The 18961-nt window shown below is 42.0% G+C and overlaps 1 protein-coding gene across 1 annotated transcript; it reads left to right on the plus strand.

The window, feature by feature from the left end:
- The first annotated feature begins 3451 nt into the window (after nucleotides 1-3451).
- On the plus strand, nucleotides 3452-16569 carry pnpt1 (polyribonucleotide nucleotidyltransferase 1, mitochondrial). Its single transcript, XM_016251205.1, has 25 exons — nucleotides 3452-3707; nucleotides 3932-4324; nucleotides 8649-8772; nucleotides 8937-8997; nucleotides 9195-9269; nucleotides 9358-9463; nucleotides 9688-9737; nucleotides 10577-10640; nucleotides 10764-10811; nucleotides 10884-10997; nucleotides 11320-11506; nucleotides 11705-11756; nucleotides 12447-12504; nucleotides 12577-12673; nucleotides 12891-12993; nucleotides 13087-13157; nucleotides 14556-14592; nucleotides 14666-14732; nucleotides 14817-14906; nucleotides 14986-15044; nucleotides 15703-15781; nucleotides 15858-15941; nucleotides 16018-16101; nucleotides 16185-16291; nucleotides 16362-16569. Exons 1-25 carry the CDS (start codon nucleotides 3452-3454, stop codon nucleotides 16473-16475), a joined length of 2580 nt encoding a protein of 859 aa, XP_016106691.1. The 3' UTR covers nucleotides 16476-16569.
- Nucleotides 16570-18961: the final 2392 nt, after the last annotated feature.

The following is an 18961-nucleotide window of genomic DNA, read 5'->3' on the forward strand; positions in this document are numbered from 1 at the left end:
ACTTGCAGTGTAAACGCAGCCTTAAATGTCAGAAAGATTAGTGTCAGAGGATCAGTCCTGACCACAGATGTTGGGTGTGGATGAGGAGGAAGTGTAGGAGGAGTGGTGTGGGGTGATTTGGCTGCGCTTTCTTGAAAATGACATGTCACATGTTTCCAGGTGTTTTAAAATAAGATTCAAGATTCAAGATTTTTTATTTGTGACATACATGGTTATATAGAGAATATATGACCAGCAGTGAAATATAATTTGGAAAAATAACTACTCATTTCCAAATAGGGCAACAGAAAATAACAAACTACAGTTTGGTTACACTTCCACAATGGTTTACAAATTCATAACAATTTTTCTGCCAACAAAATTGGATCCACAGTTCTAAGGGTGATATTGATTAGTCACACTTCCCTTTAGATGAACTGCAGGAGCAGGACAGCTCAGTTAACCAGAATTCAAACCATCACAAAAGTGTTCAGTGTCCAACCCCAAACAGCACAAAAGGTCCAGTTTCACAGCGCAAAAGTAAAAAAAAATTTAAAAAACTACTTCAAGAAACAAAGTCAAGTTCAAAGAAATATCTTTAAGTTTTCAAATGTTCAGTTTCAATGTTTCAGGTCCCTGTTCAGGCGCCACTCCTGTAATGTTGGCAGCCATAAATTAAAATCAACTAATGACTTAAATTGATAATGATTAATTTGTTAAATCTGCCAAAAATTACCCAGATAGCTTAAATACCAACAGTTACATACATCCATATTAACAATTACTGTCAACTAAAACTCGACATAAAACACTAGGAACATTGGTTTAGAAATGTTTTGCATCTCACACAAACTAATGAACACAACTTCTCTGAACTCAAATCTGGTTCAAAAGAAAGATAACACAAAAAACACTACTTTAACAAATTCTTTGAACTATGGTGAAATGATCCCTTCAATATCATTTCAAAGACAGTACATTTGTGAATCCATTTCTCAAATAAATATGAGCTTAAAATAAGAAAGAAAAAGACTATGAAAATTTGGGGCAAATGGTGAGATAGTTCAATTCAATTTGAGTTTATTTTTATAGCACTTTTCACGATGCAAATTGTTGAAAAGCAGCTTTACAGAACATTAAAGTTTCTACATTATATTTAGTAGTAGCTCATCATCTCAAGTTGATGTCCATATGGCAATCATGCAGTTAATTAATGACATGTAATCAAACAGACGGTGAACAGCAATTATTATATGATGCAATCAAACTTATAGCAAAATGTGGTAGTTCTGTATGTTGTTTCAGGGTTGGCATCATCTGAGGTCCTCTGAGGGGTTGCATCATCTCTTCTCAGGTGTTCTGGATCCAGACTGAAGCTTGTGTAAATCCTAGTTACATCCCGTGGCAAAAGACAGAGAAACAAATACAAACATAATTAGCGTAGCTGCTGTTCCAACCAAGCAAAAATGATTTGTTTAACCCAAACTAACGAATAATAATGTGCATTTGATTAGATATAACTGCAGTAAAAGATTATGACTGCAGTAAAAGATTATGAGATGCATTATTTGAATGCTTGGCCAAAGAGATGTGTCTTTAATCTAGATTTAAACAGAGAGAGTGTGTCTGAACCCCGAAGGAAGTTCAGGAAGGCTATTCCAGAGTTTGGGAGCCAAATGCGAAAAAGCTCTACCTCCTTTAGTGGACTTTGCTATCCTAGGTACTACCAAAAGTCCAGAATTTTGCGACCTTAGGGAGCGTGATGGATTGTAGCGTGGTAGAAGACTAGTTAGGTATGCAGGAGCTAACCCATTAAGGGCCTTATAGGCAAGTAATAATATTTTGTAACTGATACGGAACTTAACAGGTAGCCAGTGCAGAGACTGTAAAATTGGGGTAATATGATCATATTTTCTTGACCTGGTAAGGACTCTAGCCGCTGCATTTTGGACTACCTGTAGCTTGTCCTCGGCAAATCAAAATGAAACTAGTGATAACAAGGTACTCTGATTGTTTTTGTTGTAGAATACAATGGGGAATATATTCACACGTTATAGAAACGAAAATTATGGTATATAAAATTGATTTTAAGATTGAAAAATAGACCATAAAGAATGAACTTGACGGAGCTTCAACTCAAAACACGCGGCAGCAACAAGGAAGTGAATCTAAACTATTTCCCTACGCCTCAACCTGTTCAGTCAAGAACAGTTCAAGAGTGGAAGCAGCTACAGATTTAATGTGAAAGATCTAGGCGGCTTTTGTGCTCAGCGCTGAAGTCTTTATTTGGGAGCACCGCACTCTCCAGCGATCTTTTGTGGACGACTAGCCTTTTTGGGGGACTTGAATGAGATAGTGACATTGTAAATCTGCATTTTTCTAGAAATCACAGATTTGGAATGACAAACTTCTCTTGCTATGACTGATATTGGCCTTCATCTGGACTCCCTGCTGTCACAGGGTTTCAGTCACCTTAGAGCGTCCCGCAATCTTTCAATCTCAGTGGAAATTAGAGGAATGCTGCCAGTGAAATAAGGTTGGTCATATAATTAAGGAAATTAGCACCAGGTTCCAGATTAACACTAATAACTTGGAGGTATCTGTAAGTGTTCTCTAATTTTGACCAGAGTTCTTTTTCAAATATCTCATTTAAGTTTTTTTATACTGTGCTTCAGAATACAGTATATTTAACTCATGAAATATGCTTAAAAAACTGCCCTTCTTCTCCTGTTCTCTGCATTTCCATTGAAATGTGATACTAACTTATGAAATAGCATAAACCTCTGACCTGTTAACACTTGCGTCTTGTGTTTGTTATTTATTTATTGCTACAGTAGTTTTAAACTCATTCTGCTTTACATGGAAAATGTGGTCAAAATACACACTTATACACCACTGTTTATTCACTATTATAATCTATGCATAGCCTACTACACATTGTAGAGTAGAAATAAACATAATTCTTTATTTTTCCATAAATTACCCAGACTGTCTGTTGTCGTTACATTGACATTAACATGCCAGAACCAGTCTTGAGACAATACACCAGATCTCTCAAACTAAACGCTCTGGTTACTGATGTAACCTCGGTTCCCTGAGATAAGGGAACAAGCGTTGCATGGAAAACTCCTATTTTACTCTGTACTAAAGCCTGATTTGTTCACGTTTGTGTAGCTGCACAAACCAATGATAGTGTGCCAGAAAGGGCGGAGCTGACCACTATATAAGTTGGTTCGGAGCGCCATTCATCAGATCATTCGACTGAAGCGACAGTCATCAATTCATGTGCAGCTTATAGTGCGGCAAATGATGCAACGCTCATTCTCTTATCTCAGGGAACCGAGGTTACATCAGTAACCGGAGCGTTCCCTTTCGAACGGTCTCACCTGTTCCATGGTTGCATCCAATCACGCCGCGCTATGAGCAGATACAGAATAAACTCTCGGATGCTAAGATAAGGGCCGCTAAGAACATGAGCACATTGTACCCCAAGCTTGTAGCTGAGAAGCACGAATATAACCAGCTTCACCCAGAAGGGAAGAATGGCAATAAAACAGAAAGAACCCACGCCTGCAGGGCAGGGACGTCTAAGTTGTCAAATCTGGCAAATTTGGACAGCGAGGACCAGCCGGCGGTCGCAAAAACCTCACCAATAGAGATCCCGCTGGACCAAGCCCAGGAGGAGGCCATACCCCTTGTGGAGTGTGCCCTCACACCTATAGGGCATCGTAAGCCTTCTGAAGCGTAAGTGTGACGGTCTTGCCTGGGCGGTCTGCTTTCTGCACAATGGAGACAGTGTGTGTAAATAGGATTTCACTGATTCAGTAAGAGAATAAACCATTTCCACAGCAATGCTTCTTTAACTCTGCTCTGTTTAATTTTAAACAGTTATCTTTTTTAACTCTGTCACTCAAATTATGCAAATGATGCAACGCTCATTCTCTTATCTCAGGGAACCGAGGTTACATCAGTAACCGGAGCGTTCCCTTTCGAACGGTCTCACCTGTTGCATGGTTGCATCCAATCACGCCGCGCTATGAGCAGATACAGAATAAACTCTCGGATGCTAAGATAAGGGCCGCTAAGAACATGAGCACATTGTACCCCAAGCTAGTAGCTGAGAAGCACGAATATAACCAGCTTCACCCAGAAGGGAAGAATGGCAATAAAACAGAAAGAACCCACGCCTGCAGGGCAGGGACGTCTAAGTTGTCAAATCTGGCAAATTTGGACAGCGAGGACCAGCCGGCGGTCGCAAAAACCTCACCAATAGAGATCCCGCTGGACCAAGCCCAGGAGGAGGCCATACCCCTTGTGGAGTGTGCCCTCACACCTATAGGGCATCGTAAGCCTTCTGAAGCGTAAGTGTGACGGTCTTGCCTGGGCGGTCTGCTTTCTGCACAATGGAGACAGTGTGTGTAAATAGGATTTCACTGATTCAGTAAGAGAATAAACCATTTCCACAGCAATGCTTCTTTAACTCTGCTCTGTTTAATTTTAAACAGTTATCTTTTTTAACTCTGTCACTCAAATTATTTTTTACTTTGTGATAGTATAGAGTTTCGTTTTTAAATATTAACAGTTTGAATATAGATGACACACACTTTCAATTAATTATAAATCACAAGTCAATGAATGAAGATCCTCAATGAAATACAGAGCAATACAATTAAACTCACAGTTAAGGGAAACATCCCCACCTAGCAGATAACTTGAGCAACTCATTTGGAATCAAACATTTAACAACATACCTGCACAATGGAGACAGAGTGTGTAAGTAGGATTTCACTGATTCAGTAAGAGAATAAACCATTTCTACTTAAAACACAAGACAACAAACAAATTGATTACAATCAGGTCTCGTAATATAAACACATTATAACTCAATATTGAGCAACACACTCGACGCCAAACACGTCCCAAAATATTCATTGAAATATAGTCACAATAAAGAAATATCTTTATTGTGACTAAATCACATTATGCACCACATAGATGGCGCTGTCCCCATTTATGCAATAATTTAACATACCTTTTTACTCTGTTTCATAAGCCAAGGCTATTGCATCTACTATCCAGCGAGAGAGTCACTGCTTTGTGGCCGGCAGTCAAACAACAGTCTGAACAAACGTGAACAAAATGGGTCACTTTTGAACAAAACGTACACAAACGTGAACAAATCTGGGGCCTGTACCATGAAGCCAGATTAGCTGGCTAGCCAGGTAAGTTTCAGTTTAGCTTGCACCAATCCTGGGTTTTAGGTACCATGAAAGTTGGCTTTTAGCGGCGTTCGTTGCCTTAGTAACTTACACTCCACGGGTAACCTGGGGCCTGTACCATGATGGTAGATGAACAGATTCAGAGTTACAGCATTAGTTTCGAGTTGACAAAACCAAACCACTCCAATCCGGCTTTATTGGTACCATGATTCTGTTCATCAACTTTCTTTGTCAACTCAGGCTCTGATCCTGACTTTGTGGAGCACGTGCACATGAATGTGTGACATCACTGGCGAACAGCCAATCACGAGCCTTGGTTAAAGGTTTTGCTAAAGGTTAAGAGATTGAAGAATATGATGGATTTAAATGCATTTTCAATGAAAAAAGTACTTGTTCATGAAAGAGGACAAATAAAAGAAATGATCTTGCTTTATCAGTGCAGTCACAAGTGAAACTTGTTATATACAGCGAAAGCGACTCGAACATGTAAGGTCACGTAGATATTTTAAAGCATTATCTATTGATTATACAGCTTATTTATATTACATATGATCTGATCTGTATACATTAACATTCATTTAAAATAAATGATTTATAATAACTGTTAAACTAAAATTGCTTGTGTGTAATGGATTAATAATAATATAAATCATACAATTATATAAATCATATAAAATAACTTTATTATAAGTAATTATCATTAAAGCCAGACTTTTGTGTGTCAGACATGTGTCACTTTGCTCACGTCTGATTTGCTCAAACTGAAATTGGACCAATCAGACGTGAGCAAAGTGACACATGTCTGACACACAAAAGTCACTCCCCCAGTTTCTCTTCCTACAAATTAAAGGTCACTTTAAAGTACCTTAAAAAAATACAACAAAATTGTCTGGCTTTAATGATAACAATTTTACCATGAAGCCAGATTAGCTGGCTAGCCAGGTAAGTTTCAGTTTAGCTTGCACCAATCCTGGGTTTTAGGTACCATGAAAGTTGGCTTTTAGCAGCGTTCGTTGCCTTAGTAACTTACACTCCACGGGTAACCTGGGGCCTGTACCATGATGATAGATGAACAGATTCAGAGTTACAGCATTAGTTTCGAGTTGACAAAACCAAACCACTCCAGTCCGGCTTTATTGGTACCATGATGCTGTTCATCAACTTTCTTTGTCAACTCAGGCTCTGATCCTGACTTTGTGGAGCGCGTGCACATGAATGTGTGACATCACTGGCGAACAGCCAATCACGAGCCTTGGTTAAAGGTTTTGCTAAAGGTTAAGAGATTGAAGAATATGATGAATTTAAATGCATTTACAATGAAAAAAGAACTTGTTCATGAAAGAGGACAAATAAAAGAAATGATCTTGCTTTATCAGTGCAGTCACAAGTGAAACTTGTTATATACAGCGAAAGCGACTCGAACATGTAAGGTCACGTAGATATTTTAAAGCATTATCTATTGATTATACAGCTTATTTATATTACATATGATCTGATCTGTATACATTAACATTCATTTAAAATAAATGATTTATAATAACTGTTAAACTAAAATTGCTTGTGTGTAATGGATTAATAATAATATAAATCATACAATTATATAAATCATATAAAATAACTTTATTATAAGTAATTATCATTAAAGCCAGACTTTTGTGTGTCAGACATGTGTCACTTTGCTCACGTCTGATTTGCTCAAACTGAAATTGGACCAATCAGACGTGAGCAAAGTGACACATGTCTGACACACAAAAGTCACTCCCCCAGTTTCTCTTCCTACAAATTAAAGGTCACTTTAAAGTACCTTAAAAAAATACAACAAAATTGTCTGGCTTTAATGATAACAATTTACAGTATATATGATTTATATAAATATAATATGATTTATATAACCATTAATCCATTACACACAAGCAAATTTAGTGTAACAATTATTATAAAGCCTTTATTTTTAAATTAATATTAATACAGATCAAGTGGTAGAAACAATAGATAGCGCTTTAAAAATGTAAAAATCGCTATATATAACTTCACAAGTTTCACTTGTGACTGCACTAACAGAGCAAGATCATTTATTTTATTTGTCCTTTTTCATGGACAAGTAATGTATAAATGCATTTATATTCCTCATATTCTTTGAGCTCTTAACCTTTAAAGGTGCAATAGGTGATTGTCTTCAGAAACAGTTTTTGTTATGCTCTTCACATCCCGATAGCAAGCATGAAGTTAAGTGGTCTAAATGTATTCATCTGTATTTATATATTCTGTGGAAGGCGTAGGATCAAGAAATGTTCGTCCAATCAAAATGCTCGGTCCGAGCGTTTTAATATGCTTTCCTATCTGCCTGTCAACGTATGTATCTGCATACCTCTGCGCACCGGGTTCGCGCAGACAGGATCGTCATCAGCGCGTTCACGCACGCTGTGCAGACAGAGCGAGGATGGCAGGCAAACATCAACAACCCCATCTTTCTTCCTGCTATTGTAGTACTTTTAAAGTTTTCTCACCGGTGAATGACGCATGATGTAGCCCAGCGGTTAATCTAGTCCTCGCGCCAGCTCGTTAGAAGTGAGCTACGTGCATGAACTGTGTTCAGATCGATATGATCCCTACACAGTGTTCATCGCTCCCTCCTCACTGAGCGGTAGTAATGTTGTCTCTGATCTGTGAGTGTAAATGCGTTCAGGGGGTGTGGTTTTGGACGTGATTGCAGGGAGGGTGGGACGTTCGCTTTCAGTGCTATCAGGATAAAGTTAGCATTTTCCAAGATCTCCTACTGCACCTTTAAGAAAAGAGTTTTGAATCTCTCTGGCTGTCTTGCAGAGAAGTGACTCACACATGCTCTGTGCTGCAAGGCTTGTGATTGGCTGTTTGCCACTGATGTCACACATTCATGCTCAGGAGTTGACAAAGAAAGTTGATGAACAGCATCATGGTACCAATAAAGCCGGACTGGAGTGGTTTGGTTTTGTCAACTCGAAACTAATGCTGTAACTCTGAATCTGTGTTCATCTACCATCATGGTACAGGCCCCAGGTTTCAGTGCAGAGTAAAACAGGAGTGTTCCCCCATATGTGTTCCTCTACGGCAGAGAGGTTCGAAAGGGAACTAAAACCTAGGTAGCCACTTAAACTGCCTAAGTGACACAGGCCTGTGATTTGCAATAAAATATTGATAATAAAATAAAACAATTGATGATCTTTTGAACTGAATTGATTTTAATAAATATTGTATTTATATGAAATTAAAATATTATGTTTTATATTTTATATAATTGTAATATTTTCTTGGTAGTGTAACGTGAGTGGTGTTCCGTATTAAACGATAAAAGTGGCGACTTTTATTTTGAAACGCAGCGCCGTAACGTGCTCTTGCTGTAGCTGCGCACTCGTACTGTCATGGCGGCCCAGTGCCCGCTGCATGTGTGTGTGAGTGTGAGTGTGTTGTGATGTTCGCTGAGTGTTAGGATGAGAGAGATGATGATGATGATGAGGATGAGGTGGGGGATGAAGGCTCGGCTCGCGGCTGTCAGAGGCTTTCATGAGCGGACAGTGGCAGTGAGTTTAGCGGACAGGTGAGAGACTCTTCATCAGTCAGTCAGTGCTGATGAGCGCTGAACAACACACACTGAAGATAACTATACAAGTACCTTACAGCGCCGCCGGCGTATGCCAATCCATCAGTACCATGGTATTACTGTGGTGTTGCCTCACTGTGTGGTGGTGTTACTGTGTGCAGGAGGATGGAGATCTCCACTGGAAAACTGGCCCGCTTCGCTGACGGCTGTGCGGTGATCAAGGTGTGTGTGTGTGTGTGTGTGTGTGTGTGTGTGTGTGTGTGTGTGTGTGAGAGAGAGAGTGAGTGTGTGTGTGTGAGTGTGAGAGAGAGCGTGTGTGTGTGTGTGTGTGTATATGTATATGCGTGCATGCATGCACACGTGGTGAGTCTGCTGGATCCAGTGAAGTGTGTTCACTTCTGATCATGCGTGTGTTGTAGCTGGGTGAGACGTCAGTGATGGTGACCGCGGTCAGTAAGACCAAACCGGCTGCCGCTCAGTTCATGCCGCTCGTGGTGAGTGACAGCTCTACACACGTATGTGTTTTATTAAAGCTGTCAGTGAGAGTGTGGGGCAGCAGTCATGTGATCTCTCTGTGTTCAGGTGGATTACAGGCAGAAAGCAGCGGCTGCAGGACGAATCCCCACCAACTACCTGAGACGAGAACTGGGCACCACAGACTCCGAGATCCTGACCAGCCGTCTGATCGGTGCGACACACACACACACACACACTCACTCTCACACATACACACACTCACTCTCACACACATACACACACACTCTCACACATACACACTCTCTCTCTCTCTCTCTCTCACACACACACACACACTGACACTCTCTCTCTCACACACACACACACACACACTCTCTCTCGTATGTTAGTAATGCGCTCCTGTCTGATGCTGTGTGTGTGTGTGTGTTTGTGCAGATCGCTCCATCAGGCCGCTGTTTCCCGCCGGATACTTCTACGACACACAGGTGTGACGCTCATGTGATCTCTCGTCATCGTCTCTCGAGTCACGGCTTGTTAATATCTGGGCCCGTGTTTATCAAGCCTCTGAGAGTTACTCACAAGAACACTGCTAGGAGTGGCCTTAAGAGTAAAAAAGTATCAAGCATCTCAGTCGTAATGGAAGCGAAGTAAGCGTAAGACTAAATCTGAAGTGTCCGTCTTAGAGAGGGTTCACTGCTGTGCCACAAACAGGATTTTGGATGACGACAGGCATGGACCAATCACTGAATAGATTTCCTTATTTAAGAATATTCTCCGATAAATTCACTTCGAACGCTGACGTTCCTATAAGAGGAGTTTACGTTCAGCACACATCTGACAATAAAGAATTTAAGAGAACACATGATATTCACATTGGAAATGAAAGATAAACTCGTTTTCCACCATGTCGTAATCACAGATTGTAAACCGGTGTGCTGTTAACTGAGCTGCCTCTATACAGCCTAGAGTTTATGATATAATCAGCCAACATGGATTCCAAAAGAAAACCGAACTGGTGCTGCTGCTTGCAGCATCCGCCTCCGAAAGCATTGTGTTTCGTCTGCTCGCTCTGAGCCGCAAGTCATTTATCATACATGAAGATTATTATATTCAGTGGCTTCTCCTAGTTTTCTTAGTGATATTTAGTGACAGTTTATCAGGAAGTTATGCTTTTGTTCTCTTGGACTCATGGGATGGAAACGGTGCTATGTTTTAAGTGATATTCCAGTTTTGTGCACAAGTTTAATTCGCATCTTTGGATGGAAACCCAGCTAGTGTGAATCACTCGTGTCTCTGGACTAACGCTCGTGTGTTTGTGCTGAAGGTGCTGTGTAACATCTTAGCCGCAGATGGAGTCAACGACCCTGACATTCTGGCCATCAATGGAGGTATGAGTGTCTCTGTCACAGGTGTGTGTGTGTGTGTGTGTGTGAGAGAGAGAGTGAGAGTGTGTGTGTGCGTGTGTAAGAGAGAGTGTGTGTGAGTGTCTGATCCTGTCGCTCGTTTCTCAGCGTCTGCGGCTCTGGCTCTGTCTGATATCCCCTGGAACGGACCCATTGGTGAGTGCAGCGTCACACTCTCACGAATGCAGCGAGTGTGTATGTGTGTGTGTGACGCTGGCTGTGTTTCAGGAGCGGTGCGTGTGGGCCTCGTGGACGGAGAGTTCCTCATCAACCCCACACGCTCAGAGATGAGCGGCAGCAAACTCAACCTGGTGATCGCCGGAGCCCCGTCCAGCCAAGTGGGTGAGTGTGAGCTCAGCAGCGCTCTGCGTTACCCATCATGCCCTGCTCTGACTCACTGTGTGTGTGTGTGTGTGTGTGTGTGTGTGTGTGTGTGTGTGTGTATGTGTATGTAGTGATGATGGAGGCGGCGGCGGAGAGGCGGAGAAAGCAGGACTTCAGTCACGCAGTGAAGCTCGGCGTCAAGCACACGCAGCAGATCATCCTGGCCATCCAGCAGATGAGCAGAGACATGAAGATCAGCAAACGCTCTCCTGCCAGACTCTTCACCGCCTCCGCCGAGATGCTGGACTACACACGCCAGTGTGTGTGTATGTGTATGTAGTGATGATGGAGGCGGCGGCGGAGAACGTCCTGCAGCAGGACTTCAGTCACGCAGTGAAGCTCGGCGTCAAGCACACGCAGCAGATCATCCTGGCCATCCAGCAGATGAGCAGAGACATGAAGATCAGCAAACGCTCTCCTGCCAGACTCTTCACCGCCTCCGCCGAGATGCTGGACTACACACGCCAGTGAGACTCCACACACACCACAACAAGACATACAGCATGGGACGTTAACTGAGCTTCAGTATTCTGTGCCAAATATAGTGCAATATGAGCTGGGCTTGTGACTCATAATCCTGCGCTGTCTAAATGCATTCTTCTGATGCGCTGATTGTTCCTCGTGACTTCTCTGTGTGAGAGTGTGATTGGCTGTTTTCTCCTCAGGTTGGCGTCTGATAAGATCTACGCTGTATTTACGGACTTCACACACGACAAGGTGCGTGTCAGCGTCACACCGGCACCCTGTGTCTGATCTCATGCGGTGTTACAGGAACAGTTCACCCAAAACTGAAGATGTGCTCACCCTCAGGCCGTCCCAGATCAGGATAAGTCTCAGCAATGGATGCTCTGCAGTGAATGGGTGCCGTCAGAATGAGAGTCCAAACAGCTGATAAAGACATCACAATAATCCACAGCACTCCAGTCCATCAGTTAACATCTGGAGAAGACTAAAGCTGAAACTAATCCAGCATTAAGACGTTTTTAACTAAAATACATAGAGTCCATAATCCATAATAACTCTTCCTCCAGTGAGTCAGTGTTCTGGTGTGAATCAGGAGAGAAATCTGCACAGATCAAGCAGTGTTTAAACAGCTCTAAACATATATGTGACTGGATTCTGATGCGAGAGACAACAGCAGATGAGCTTTTTCACTGGAGGAAGCGTTATTATGGATTCAATGTATTTGAGTTAAAAACATCTTAATGCTGGATGTGTTTCAGCTTTTGTCTTCTCCAGATGTTAACTGATGGACTGGAGTGCTGTGGATTATTGTACTCTCATTCTGACGGCACCCATTCACTGCAGAGCATCCATTGGAACTGATGAAGAAACAAACTCATCCTGATCTGGGATGATCTGAGGGTGAGCAGATGAACTGCTCTTTAAGTGTGCGTGTTTTCCCAGATCTCCCGAGATGAAGCGATCAATAAGATCCGTCTGGAGGCGGAGGAGCACATCAGAGGTGCGTGGCGTTCATCAGCCGTTATGACCGTGTGTTTGCTCTGTGTGTAACGCTGCTGTGTGCCGTCTCTAGAGAGGTTCCCGCAGTCAGAGTCCTTCGAGGTGGTGGAGGCCTTCAACGGCGTCTCCAGAGAGGTCTTCAGGAATCTGATTCTCAGTGAATACAGGCGGTAATTCACGCTCTGATGTTTGTGTTCTAGTGTTGTCAAAATACCGACCGCGACACCATTCGGTACTGAAACTTTAGAAACGTCTGTTTCCCGCTAATGAGCGTCTGTCAGCGGATCCGTCTATGTGCAGATATATTAGAGAGAGATCCACTGACAGATGCAGCGGTGTAAGAATCTGCTCAACAGTAACACACACGTGTGCTGCGTCATGTGACAGGTGTGACGGCAGAGATCTGACGTCTCTGCGCAACATTTCCTGCGAGGTGGACATCTTCAAGCCTCTCCACGGCTCGGCTCTCTTCCAGAGGGGTCAGACACAGGTCAGCACTGGCCCCGTCTCTGTAGCACATCAGACTTAGATGGCAGTTTTCATCTGATTTGTCCAGCGTTGTCTGCTGTGAATGTGTGTGCAGGTGCTGTGCTCCGTCACGTTTGACTCTCTGGAGTCCAGTATGAAATCAGACGCGATAACCACCGCGCTCAGGTCAGTAACACACTCAATCATCATTTACTCTGAGCAATGAAAAATCACTCATTCAAAGCATGTTCCTGCTCTCACTGTGAACCAATCATCAGTGCATGTTATTCTAAGATATGTGATCAAGACAAAACTGTTTTCATAATCCCTCAGCAGCATGAAATAACTTGCTCCATCATTTGCTGTTTAGTTCATGTTTAGTTCATTGGTTATGTTTGGGCCCCATACCTATACATTTCAATGCCTTCAACTAGAACAGCATCATTATGGAGTAACACAAAATACACAAGCATTAAAATATGTTTTGAGGTTATGTAGTAGGCTACATATACAGTACAATTAATATGCAACATGTCTATCCCAAACAAAGTTTATATGTAATATTAAATAGTCATTATAATACGATAAACAAGATGTGTTCTCTCAGATTAAAACCCTGAAATAAAGCCAGAGATGTAGTAGTAGTATCATAAAAATGTACTGTCATATACTTATGTCAGGTTCTTAAATTTAATCAATCAATTCAATCCGAATAAAAAGACACGTTAGCTATTAACAATCAAATGAAATCACTATCAACAAAATCCATCGATGGATTGTGTTCAATTTAAACATAGCATTTTAATGTAGACTTCAAAAATGAAACAAGCTACTTTTTTAGAATATGTAACTACAGCCAGCAGTAGGTGGCAGCAAGTGACTGTCTTAACGAGTGAGTTGAATCCTTAAATCAACCGATTCGTTTAAAATGCTAATTCATTGAGCTTGGCAGACGCCTGCAGTGATAGAATCAGTCAGCACTCTGTGCTAAGCAACTGGTCTGTTTTGTGTCTGGAAGTTACTCAGTAACATATAGTTTATTGTACATTTGCGATAGAAAAACGGGACTCTTGTTTGTGTGATGCTCTTGAACTCCTATATCATAGGCGTATGTCATAAAAACAGAAACTCATTCCATTTTTATTTTTTTAAATCATTTTGGTGACATTTCTGCCCCACTGTGTGTGATGTCAGGGAGACGAAGAGAGCTCTTCAGATCGCATAATCTAATGGAACATTAATATAATATAGAATCATCCTCTGTAAAGAAATGTAAAGCCCAATGGTAAGTCCAGCCATGTAGGTAACACGCTCTGATATTCCCTGGCTTTTCTACAATCTTGACAACACCGTGATTTATTTGCGGATTGATGTTAATGTCATTAACATTACGGCAATGACATCACATGATGGCTGTGATGAAGCGTCGCCGTCGGTCTACGAGGAGATGCTGAAGATAAACACACACTTCGTCCTGTTCCAGCAAAGGCTTTCCTCTCATTTCACTGGTCAGTTCATCTGAGCTGTGAGCTGTAAATGTTGACTAGTGAAGGTTTGACTGATGTGACATTCGTTTTCTTCTAGTGGAGTCAAAGACAAGAACTTCATGCTGCACTATGAAGTGAGTGACGCTTTACTCTGCATGTTTAGCTCAGGCTGTACAGTTCACCTTCACTCACTGAGCGTCTCTTTAGTTTCCTCCGTATGCCACCAATGAGATCGGGAAGATGGGAGGAGCGAACCGGCGGGAGCTGGGTCACGGTGAGTGTGCTTCCTCTGTAAGACGCTCGTCTCCTTCCCCTCCGAGTCTCAGCGGTGTGTGTGTGTGTGTGTGTGTGTGTTCAGGAGCGCTGGCGGAGAAGGCACTGAGGCCCGTCGTTCCTCCAGATTTCCCCTTCACCATCCGCGTCACGTCTGAGGTGCTGGAGTCCAACGGTGCGTCTCTCGCCGCTCTCAGCGTCTGAGGAGGATGACCCCTGAGCTCATGCTCTGTCTCTGCTCTGTGTGTCCACAGGCTCGTCCTCCATGGCCTCGGTGTGTGGCGGCAGTTTAGCGCTCATGGATGCAGGTATCGTCTCATGACCGCAGTACTGTCCTACTGCTGCCCTGTGCGGTTTGATTGAACCGGCCAATTAATTACCTCATTTAATTACAGCCTTACAGTAGTGTGCTTTAATAATAATACGTTTATTTTATATAGCACCTTTCTGCAAACCCAAGGTCGCTTTACAATATCAAAACAGATAAACATGACAGCAGACAAGAGAGGACAATATGTGTTTTAGGGCGGGTTTTGAAATCTTGTAATGAAGAAAGATCACAAATGTGTTTGGGAATAGAATTGCAGAGTGTGGGGGCAGAGAACAAAGTTCGGCATGAACCAGTGTCTCAGCATCACTGATATTTAAGAAGGGACGTAAGCGAGCGATATTACGGAGGTGAAAGGAGGCAGATTTAGTGAGAGGAGAAATGTGAGGTAGGAAGGAGAGAGAGGAGTCAAAGGTTATACCCAGGATTTTAATGATAGTAGAAGGTCAAACCAAGATCCCAGCAATGTTAACATTGTCAGGACAGAAAGGAGCAACATTTATTTGGTGAACCGACAAGTAGTAGATCTATTATTATTTTTTTTTTACTTTTGCAATAAATATCCTATGGTGGACTTCATATCGTGATATTATTGTATGGTGATATTTTGATATGGTTAACTTACATCCCTAGTGATCACTAATGTCTGTCTCCACAGGCGGACATTAAGATCCCGGGGCTTCCTCTGAAGATCGTGATGGAGGCCATACAGCAGGCCACAGGTACTCTTCACTCAGCGAGCATCGCGTGACCTACACCGTGAGTGTGTGACGTGACGTTTGCTGCGTTTCCTTTCAGTGGCCAAACGGGAGATCTTAGGCATCATGAACAAGGTCATCTCCAAACCCAGGAGCTCCAGGAAGGAGAACGGCCCTCTCGTTGGTATGATGAGTTCCTGCTCGTGTGGTTTCTGCTGCTGTTTTATTTTTCTGATCCTGACATGAGCTCGTTTCCACAGAGAACGTCAAAGTGCCTCTATCTAGACGAGCTCTGTTTGTGGGTCCGGGAGGATTCAATCTGCGCAGACTGCAGGCTCAGACAGGTGTGTGAGTGTGCGTGTATGTATGTGTGTGCATATATGTGTGCGTGTGTGTGAGATGAAGCTCTGCTCTTGCTCTCTGGCAGGTGTGACCATCTCTCAGGTGGATGAGGAGACGTTCTCTGTGTTTGCTCCGACGCCCGGCGCCATGAGTGAAGCGCAGGAGTTGATCCGAGCCGTCTGCAGAGATGATGTGAGTGTGATGATCAGCTGCTCTGATGATGTCCCGTGTCAGACTCTGACGCTTGTCTTCTGTTCTGCAGCAGGAGCAGCAGCTGGAGTTCGGAGCCGTGTACACAGCCACCGTCACAGAGATCAGGTGGAGTTTAGCCTCTCACAGCACAGAGCTTATCGTTCGGATCCAGTTAAAGGCATAGTTCACCCAAAGATGAACACTTGCTGCTAATAAACTCGCTCTCAGGCCATCCAAGATGCAGCTGACTCCTAGTAAAGAAGATTTTTAGCTGAAACCTTCTCCTTGGTGATTCATAAAATGCAAGTCAGCAGCTACCCATCTTTGAGAATAAAAAAAGGCAATAAAATGAATACCCGTGGCTCTTACATTTACATTTAGTCGTTTAGCAGACGCTTTTATCCAAAGAGACTTACACATGAGGACAACTGAAGCCATCAGAACCAACAAAAGAGCAATGATATGCAAGTGCTATGACAAGACTCAGTTAGCTTAACGCAGCACACATAGCAAGGGTTTTTTTTCCGATCTGCAGTCTAATAAAAGTTAAGAAAATTAGCCTTTAGATCTACAGCCAAATATATATTTATTTATTTATATTAGCTTTTTTACATTTCTTTGTACGTTTATTTAGTTCTAATTATGTCAGGATTGGCATTCCATACATAACCAGTGTGGATGTGTTCATAGCCCGTATCTGTCATGCAGATGTGAAACCATGCCGATTCTGGAGAAAAGAGAAGAGTAACAAATCCCACACGTGGAAGTGAATATGAAGAGTTCAGAAGCAAACGCCTCTAAGTGCCAGTTTTCTTCTAAAGTGAGCATTTCTATCAGGCAAAAGAGAACAGATTTCAGGTGGCACTTAGAGGCTTTTGCATCTGAGCTCTTCACATTCATGCTGTAATACGTGACGAGCTGAGCTTTTTCATTTTAAGAAGCATTTTAGAAGAGAATCCTCCTTGAAGAGCTGAAAAACCTGAAACCGATCAGATATGCGATTAGAAAAATGAAAGTTATCGAACTCTTATGATATTACTGTTTTCAGTTTGCTGCAAAATAGTTTGAGAACTGAAGACAGCTGATTGTGTTATTTGCAAAGCATCATGGGATTCTGTGCTGATCATCCTTGTGTTTATGGGTTGTGTCCTTCACTTTGGCAAGTACCATTTAAAAATGTATATTTATATTAAGAAATGAGCTGAAATCAGACCTGTGACGCATACAGAAACGTGTATTATCACATCGTACATTATTACTGTCTTTAAAGTACATTAGGCTATGATTAAATATGAGTGTCTTTGGACAAACCTTTCCTCACTGTTGTGCTCTATAGCACAGTTACTACAGTCAAATAATAATAGTTCATTGATATCTGGATATTATTTTATGATATTATGAAAATTAACCATGGCTTTAGTACAAAAAAAACCATGGTAACCACAAATTAACCATGGTTTTGCCACACTAAACATAGTTGAAGCATGGTATTTGTAGTAAAACTGATTATACAAAAAAAACATGGTTACCATTGTTGGGAAGTAACTAAATTGCGTCATTTAATTACAAAATTAATTTTAGTCTGTTACAGTTACTGAGAACACAATGTGTAATTAAAGTACAGTTACTTAAGAAAATGTTAAAGATTACAAAGGGGGAGTATTAGAAAGTGTGATATTCAGTTGCATCTGAATATTTTCACACGCATACAGATGTAATTGCCTTCTTTCATAGATTGCAGTGACTGCTCTGTAATGTGAGACAGCAATGTTTCAGGAGTTTAGGACACATGCTTATTTCATAACTCTTTTATTTCCTATTTGGGTTTGTGTATGTGCTTTATTTTTTAAGATTACCTGTTTTTCTAAGGCATTGTTAGATGCCAGTGAAGAAGTGACATGTGGCCAAGTATGGTGACCCATACTCAGAATTAGTGCTCTGCATTTACCCATCCAAAGTGCACACACACAGCAGTGAACACACACACACCGTGAACACACACCCGGAGCAGTGGGCAGCCATTTATGCTGCGGCGCCCGGGGAGCAGTTGGGGGTTCGGTGCCTTGCTCAAAGGCACCTCAGTCGTGGTATTGAAGGTGGAAGAGAGCGCTGTACATTCACTCCCCCCACCTACAATCCCTGCCGGTACGAGACTCGAACCCACAACCTTTGGGTTATGAGTCAGACTCTCTAACCATTAGCTATGCAGAGATTTCATTTCAAAAACAGTATCATAGCTATCCAGCAAGCAATAGCCATCATTTCAACGTCTCGGTTAAGTATAGACCCGATATAGTCCGGCTATGTGTAACCCACTTCTAGCCCAAATAACCTTGAATTTGGTTTCATGTCGTTTTTTGGCAAAATAACTTGAGATGTATGATATTCCATCATGTAAGCAAAGTAACAGCGTTTACAAGGTGTTTGGTTTCATTTCTTTGACATGTTCAATACGTAGCCTGAGCATAGCCACGATTTAGCTCGTAGTCCGAGCGGCTATCTGTAGCCCACTTATAGTCAAACTTGAATCACTGTAGTGTTTGGCCAGACAGCTCATGAGATGGTTTATCCCATCATGTTCGCAGTGTCAATAATATCTACAAAGATATAGGTGTCATTGCATGACATGGTCTATATGTAGCCACGATTTAGCTCTAAATTGGACGGGCT

This window comes from Sinocyclocheilus grahami, unplaced genomic scaffold (assembly GCF_001515645.1).
Source record: "Sinocyclocheilus grahami isolate Dianchi unplaced genomic scaffold, SAMN03320097.WGS_v1.1 scaffold1034.1, whole genome shotgun sequence".
Taxonomy (NCBI): Eukaryota; Metazoa; Chordata; class Actinopteri; order Cypriniformes; family Cyprinidae; genus Sinocyclocheilus; species Sinocyclocheilus grahami.

What these genes read in the sequence shown, in the direction of transcription:
- pnpt1 (XM_016251205.1), top strand. Translation starts at nt 3,452, where the DNA reads ATGAGCACATTGTACCCCAAGCTTGTAGCTGAGAAGCACGAATATAAC. An exon ending in ACGGCTGTGCGGTGATCAAG is followed by an intron (nt 8,998 to 9,194) that starts GTGTGTGTGTGT and finishes CGTGTGTTGTAG; the next exon opens with CTGGGTGAGACGTCAGTGAT. An exon ending in CTCAGTTCATGCCGCTCGTG is followed by an intron (nt 9,270 to 9,357) that starts GTGAGTGACAGC and finishes CTCTGTGTTCAG; the next exon opens with GTGGATTACAGGCAGAAAGC.